The 7,529-nt window shown below is 34.7% G+C and overlaps 1 protein-coding gene across 1 annotated transcript; it reads right to left on the reverse strand.

Annotated features, from left to right (window-relative positions):
• Positions 1–2,211: 2,211 nt before the first annotated feature.
• On the reverse strand, positions 2,212–6,939 carry LOC107187509 (potassium voltage-gated channel subfamily KQT member 1-like). Its single transcript, XM_015575627.1, has 3 exons — positions 6,843–6,939; positions 3,079–3,258; positions 2,212–2,384 (listed from the first exon to the last, which is right to left on the reverse strand). Exons 1-3 carry the CDS (start codon positions 6,937–6,939, stop codon positions 2,212–2,214), a joined length of 450 nt encoding a protein of 149 aa, XP_015431113.1.
• Positions 6,940–7,529: the final 590 nt, after the last annotated feature.

The following is a 7,529-nucleotide window of genomic DNA, read 5'->3' on the forward strand; positions in this document are numbered from 1 at the left end:
ATTGTTTAATTAAGTAGAAGTAAACTAAATATTTTCTAATATTTTCAAATGAAATAAACTACATACATAATTGTATCCAATTTACAAGATTATTAAACATATAGAATAGTCGATAAAGTACTGTATTTGGATGAAATTACTGATATTTAAGTAGTACATGTTTAATTTTTTAGTGTTTCAATAGTTCTGTAATCTCAAAATGAGCTATTCCTCAATTTTTTTGCAATTATTTAAACAACCGTGTGTAATACATGAATGGTCTTTCAATTTTTTAGACCAGAAAGTGTGTCAGACTATAGCATGGTACGTTGTTTTTATCCAATTCATATTTATTCGAAATATAGAGCGCAACATTATTTAATGAAAATAGAAATAAAACAAGAATTAATTTCTTCCACTTAAAATATGGAGTACTTAACATGTAAATAGCAACTTTATTTAATCTTCATTGGAACATTTATTTTATTAAAATTTATTCAAAATTTATTTTACATTTTATTCAAAGAAACTATCAATGCACAATATTCGCAGTCTAATCGTTTCACCAGCAGGTGTATTTTCCATCCAGGTATTTAAAAAATGTTATAACTATAAAAATTAATATTAGTATTATCATAAATTTAAATAAAACTGACGAATTCTGCGCCAACAAAGCGATACTAAAGAAAGAATTGAATTACAGATTTCTGTATGCATACTTGGTAAGTGATATAACCAGAATATTGATCAGACCAAGTGGTGCAAGTCGGTATATAAAACGCCATCTGTGCCAAGAAACACCAACTTTGTCGCGGCAGCCAAAAATCTTTATAAACAATAATACATTAATCGATCCACTATTTCTATACATAATATCCTCGATTTATTAGAACTTCCTACATCAATTAAAATTTTCGAAAAAAACCTTTAACCTAATTTTGTATCTCGGAAAATAACTAAATATCGTTCGAGATGAATTCTTCCTTTTTTTCAAAAAACGAAATCATAAATATATCATAAGAAGTCATAACAATCAATTCTCCTGACCTAAATCACTTGTTTCCTCCGAATTCCATCAATCTCGCGAATCACAGGTTTAACGGGTTACGTACTTATACGACAAAACTCGTGGATAGAATGTGTCCGTCACTCTTCAAACAACGAAGCAACGTTTCGTGTGTGCCATCAATCTTTCAGAAGCAACATCTTCTCGAAATTTATTAACTGACAATAAAGATTGATGCGACAGTGTTCGCGAAAGACAATATAAGAAGAAAAACCAGCATCATCTCGTTAATCCGCGTTTGATATATCGGCAAGGAGGACAGCATCCAAACGAAGCTACTTATGGGCGCCTACTTGCTCGTGAACGCACTTCGATGTGTCCTGATATAAATACTTCACTCTTAAACGATAAAAAGGAATCCTTGCATTGAGTGATAGAATTCATCGTTCTCGAGTGATTAATATTTAATCGGGTTATCCTATAAGAAATACAAATTTTCTTTGATGCTTGTGGAAAAGCATATATACGTAGAAGATTAATAGTTCTAATTTTTAATCTTGAAACTAGTTTTCAAAGAACATTAATAATTGCAGTCTCCTTGATCAATAATTTTTTCGTTAAAAAATCATCTGTACCACAACCACAGATAAAGATATATACATATATTATACCTTAAGACAGACCTACAATTTTCAAGTATAAATACATTGAGATTTTTGACAAATTTTGTCTTCAATCCATTATCCATTCCAATTTATTGTTAATAATTTTAAGTAGCTTTACTGGTAAAACCAATTACTACCTCATGAAAAGTACACACCAAACTCTAAGTTAACATGAGAATCGTGACTGTTGTTAATAATTTTCATTCATAAAAGTCTACGCAAATGTACCGATCAATAAAAGCGACATTTCGTATGCAACGACATGTACAAGATTATCGCCTAAAAATAATATCTCGCCCAAAATTGACTAAACAACACGATTTCAGACATGCCATACTTGGTTCGTTTTTATTTTAACCCCTATACATAAGAATTGAAAATTTTAGGATGGTTTTATAGTTATGCCACGCAGTGTATATCGCGTACCTACGCGCGGACACTTGCGTACACGAAAATCCAGATGCGTTCAGTATTGAGGTAACGATAAAATATGTTACGTCACGGCCACATAGAATGCAATCATTGGTACACGTGACAGGATATAAATACATTCCAAGGTACTCACACAGAGAAGTGGTATAGGAAGCACTTCCAGCCGGTGGGACGCTCCAGAAAGTTGTAAACTTGACCCTGGAAAGTCGCTTTTCCAGCACGCCGATGTTCCTTCACGTTGTAACGGCCCTCCCACGTGATACGATCGCCGCCAGTGGCCAACAATAATCTTGGATCGACACCTGAGGGCACGTGAAATCTCGGGTCAATATCGAGAGTGTCGAGAGATATCGTGAATCCGGAAATTCAAAAGATCTAGACATGGAACGTGGGTAGTGTTAGCTCCAATACTGACGTACGAAGTCGAAATAATATAGTAATTGATGCCTGGTTGTCTAACATAATTTTATTTTCAAATTTAATGTAGTTCGCAGATGTAAGTACAAACTAACTACAGTAAATCCTCGATGAGTGTTCGAAGACTACTCAGCACTGATCTTGGTAACACTGATTGCTAGTAATAATACCGTTTAAAACTATATCTTCTACCTTTCGAATTTCTACGAATTAATAACGATAACTTGGGCTATTAAATAAGTATGTAATATTTAATATTGCAGTATAATTTGAAACACAACCAACAGCTTCTATTAACAAAACGCATACATTTTCAACGATTTATGGCTTTAAAAACGTAATAAAATGTGTCTGGCTACGTACAGCCTTTTTCACTGTGGCAACCGATGTGTGAATATTTTTGCCCCACCCCTGATAACCTGCCTATGCCCATGGTCCAGACTGGAAACTTTTTGTGCGCACCGCGTTTACCGTAGTTTTCACGTGAATTTTGACAACAGATCGTAAACAGGCATTACAATATATCCTGCGCAACGGACAAGTGCATTAAGAAAGGAACAATGACCATGAACGTCTCACCTCCGCTAAAAGCATCATTGTTGTCGGACTGCAATGTGGCGCTGGTGTCGGATAAGGGCGACGGAGTCGGCCTTAAATCCGACGGCGGTTCCAATCTCAGTAAATCACCACCGCCATCTCCACCGGCACCATTTCCTTTCCCGACCTGTACAATCGTCACATTCAGTGGTCCCCGGTTACCTGCCGTAAAACAGAGAAACCGCAATGAGACCCGGACACCAAAAATATACGTCGCCAGCGATCCCCGCTAATTCCTAGAGAAGACTCGTATTTACGATCCTCGGTGAAATAGTCTGTTTTAATGCCTCCCTTCCACCACCGGCTCCCAAAAAGGAAAGCTTCTTGCGCGTAATAATACATTTTTCTGGGAAATTATTATAATTAGACTGTGCATTTCCTTTTTAGATCGATAATGAACCCACGTGGCAACAGTTAATTATACTGTGCATTATTCCGGATGTACACTGATGATGATTCACAGGGTGTATTCTAAATGCTAAACTGAAAGGAATGTCAAGAATGACGAAATTGCGTTCGAGGCTTCGTTTCCGAGTTGTTAACGCTATGACTACTGAGCCCGTTAAAATGACGGATTTCAGATTTTTTATTTTACGATTACGGAAATTCTAAAAATACCGTCATCGGAATATACGTTAACCTGTAATTTCTTATACATTTCATATTATAGTATACTAAGGTATATTGCATTATACCGGGTGTAACGACAGGGTTGTAGGTCCCTGAAATGAATGTGGTATTAAAATAAAATGCATTGACCTTGAAAAACCTCAAGGTCACCTTGATGTCTAAAAAAAAACTAAAATAAACAAATAAAATTTTATCCATCCGATGCGTCCCTAAATGTAATAATTTATTAAAACGTTGTTTGATCCAATCAATAGATAACGAGTTAATTTTAAATAGTAGTTATTATTGACTCACCCTGTATATTAAACCCATACTAAATTTCTAAATTGATGCTAAAAAAGAATAAAATTGAGACAACCCGAAAAAGTGGTAATTTTTTTATTGGCCACTACTATATTTGACTTCCTTTTTTCACTTCATCACAATTAATGTTGACATAATTTTAACATCGATTAATCTTTCTTCTGATTTTGCGTAACTGTTTATCAGGCCTGGCTAACGGTCTATTTTCAGAATGTAAATTATATTCGTCTAGAGAAATGGAATTAGTATCGCAATGACAGGCGATGAAGCTCTGGGGAACGTTGCTAAGTGGTAATTAACCTCCGTTTCATCGAGCCTAGTAACCTAAACCGAAGCTAAATACATTTTATCTATAATATCTGTCTCGAATTTCGCATTTAATCGATATATCGAGAATATTTATCATAATAATCCTAATGTAAGGTGTAAAGATTAGAACCATACAAATGGCGTCTACATGAAGTTAAACGTCTAAGTCATTCTGTTAAAGCTTCATAAGCTATTAAGTGACTCTAATACCCCCCTTTATTAGTACCATAAAAATTAATTAAAACAAATATTCGCTGCAAAAATCTATTGTATAAAATCACTATAATAATCAATACATAAATTTAAGAGTGATGTAATAAATGTTTCTAATACTATATATATATATATATATATCACCAGACATAAAAGAACATACCTGTAATCAAGTATTTTTCAAAACAACTAGTTTCTATGGAACTTTCATAAAAATCAGCGTGTTACACTTGAGCGATGGCCCCGTGATAGATTGAATTTTCCCTATTACCGCCAGCAGTTGGCAAAATGCTTTCGAGACCACCATTATAACATGCATTCCGATGAACCTACTTGCCTCGACTCGCCTAAAATCTGTTAACGTCCGTGACAAACCAATTAAACACGACTGAACTCGGTCAGGTTTGATTTGAACTTGACTGAAAGCAGGAGAACTATACACATATTGTACTGAAAGTCGACAGCAACCAGTCGAGATCCGTGGTAAATTGTATAGTATTCGATCAGGTCCAAATCAATTTCAGCTCACCCGTTAATTAGCACTGGCGGGTCGTATCTGATACGGTCAACTGTAAACGACGTACGCCCGAGAGGACTACCATTGAGTGTAACCTAAATTACGTGTTCCTAAGCGGCAAAGGGGAACACGCTAACAAACCCTAGTAGCATTTATGGTTGGCCAACGATATTCAACAGTTGGGAGTTAGTTGGGATATAGTTAGTATTTTTGCCTACAAATTTCCAAAATAAGGCCTACGACGAAAAAATTATGACAATTTGCCAACGAAGTATTAAAAAATCTTATGGTAGCTCGAATCGATAATTATAAAATAATTCTTCGATTATTAAACCTATAGTACATAATAAATCAGATACCACTTTTAGAACTAGTAACCAGGAAATATTAAATAGTTGCATAAAAGACTCGAAATCGAAATTATTATACATGATATAATATGAACATTATTCTTTAATAGTTTATTATTGATGGTCCTAAATGAATATTGTTTTGATATAATAGTATCAAAATTCAACAGTCTGTGTTTATGTGAATAATAATATCATGAACATGGTGAATTTTTTTAACACGTAACAAACGTCCTAATACTTATTAACACGAGTGTACATTAATAGAAGGATACGACTATATAGAGACATGCATCGATGGCAACGTTTTGTGTGTACACTGTTACTGTAATAAAGGAAGACTGTAAAATTTTACGATTCTGCTGCCCGTAAAGCTCAGGCTTTCACTACAGGAGGACATTAAATTATATGTATAGCTTGACCGTCAGCTCCATTCTCTGACTTGATCCTAATTTTAAAGAAATTTGAACATTTCTACACAGCAAATTCTCTTTTATATGCTCTCACACGAAAATATTCGTGGTGCTCGTCAGTTTTTAATTTTGTGCTCTACACTTTCAGTAAATATACAGTGAATAAAAGCAACGTATTATAACAAAAGCAAACAATTTTATCCTTTAGATACGATTACTTGTACAATTAAAAAAATGGAGGAATAGACAATTTTGATGTCACAGAATATTTCACACACTGTACAAACCATAATATTTCTGCCACGTAGTTCATATGGTAATATAAATTCGTGCATATAATAATGTATTGGAAAACCATTAACGTTCTGAAAATACTTGCTCTAAATAATTGACACCAATACATTATGCATCACTCGATAAGACATTTTTGTAATTCATTTCTCATAATTATAAATTTTTCAAAAATCCCATAGTTTCATTCGACTCTACAGATTATTTATGAGATTCACATAAAATAATTGCAAAGAACATTATATGTATGACGTTTGCCGAAACTTTTTTTATGTAAAATAAAGAAATACAATGTTGAACTATTTGTATTATTACATATCATTTTTTAAGACGATCACGTTTACATGCTGGACAAACAAACTTTAGTTCTGTAGCTTTGCAAACTTCGTGTCCTCATCTATATGTACACATACAGGGTGTCCCCGCGAACAATGTACAGTCCGTTAGTTTTTAAACTATTCGAAATACGAGAAAATTGTTTACATAAAATTGAATTGCACGAAGGGACTAACGGGCTATGGCGAATTTTATTTAACATTATTATTTTAAGAGATGTCAAGGTCATGTTTATTTATATATATATATATATTTATAAATTTGAAATAACGATTTAAATGTTTGGGTGTTAGTGGGTTAAGTAGGAGACATCCTTAGAGTATTACGGCATTAAGGGGAAAAAAATCGATATGTTCGATCTGGAAACAATACGGAATATCTCACCTGTTCTGGAAGGAGGAAGTAGCAATCCTTGCACCTCCTCGAGGGGCATCGCCTGTCCGTGATGATCTCGGTAAGGCCGATGCGGTCGATCTTTCATGCCTCCTCACGAACGCACTGATTGCGTTCGTCCTCACGAGCTTTCCCGTTGAGTAACAATAACGATTGTTGTTAGAGACTAGGATCGGGACCAAACACGGTATTTGGTGCGGATGACGGGGTGAGTCCTTAGGGACTCCTGGCGATGACTGCGGACGGTGGTAGAGCGTCATCGCCCCGCCGTCGTCCCTAAGACCATGCCCAAGTCACCAATAACTGTGAGTTAAACGGTTCTCACTGAAGCACTCCAAGAGACTTTGTCTTCTTCGACTCTGAAAAACGAAAACAGGAGATCGCATTAACCTCCGAAGGGGATATTTTCATCCTGAACAACCAAGAGGTAACCAAAACGAAAAATTGTCTGATACTTCTATCGAGGTCTTTTACAAAGCTGCGATATTTCAAAATATTGAAATTTTTGCGTTATCTACAGTTAAATCATGTTTACTCGTAGGAGGTAATATGGTCCACTTAAACGAGTTAAGCCGTATCCTTTTTCACTTTACAATTAGACAAAAAGTGGTATAAAGAAAAATTAAATAATTTCAAAATATAGTAGAGAAAATAAGCTGTTTTAAAATATTTTAATAG

Source organism: Dufourea novaeangliae, unplaced genomic scaffold (genome assembly GCF_001272555.1).
Source record: "Dufourea novaeangliae isolate 0120121106 unplaced genomic scaffold, ASM127255v1 scaffold89, whole genome shotgun sequence".
NCBI classification, from domain to species: Eukaryota; Metazoa; Arthropoda; class Insecta; order Hymenoptera; family Halictidae; genus Dufourea; species Dufourea novaeangliae.

Coding starts and splice junctions, on each gene's coding strand:
- LOC107187509 (XM_015575627.1), bottom strand. CDS start 6,939: ATGAAAGATCGACCGCATCGGCCTTACCGAGATCATCACGGACAGGCG. Junction 3,259..6,842: donor ACTTCCTCCTTCCAGAACAG/GTGAGATATTCC, acceptor GTTTTACGGCAG/GTAACCGGGGACCACTGAAT. Junction 2,385..3,078: donor CAATGATGCTTTTAGCGGAG/GTGAGACGTTCA, acceptor ACGTGCCCTCAG/GTGTCGATCCAAGATTATTG.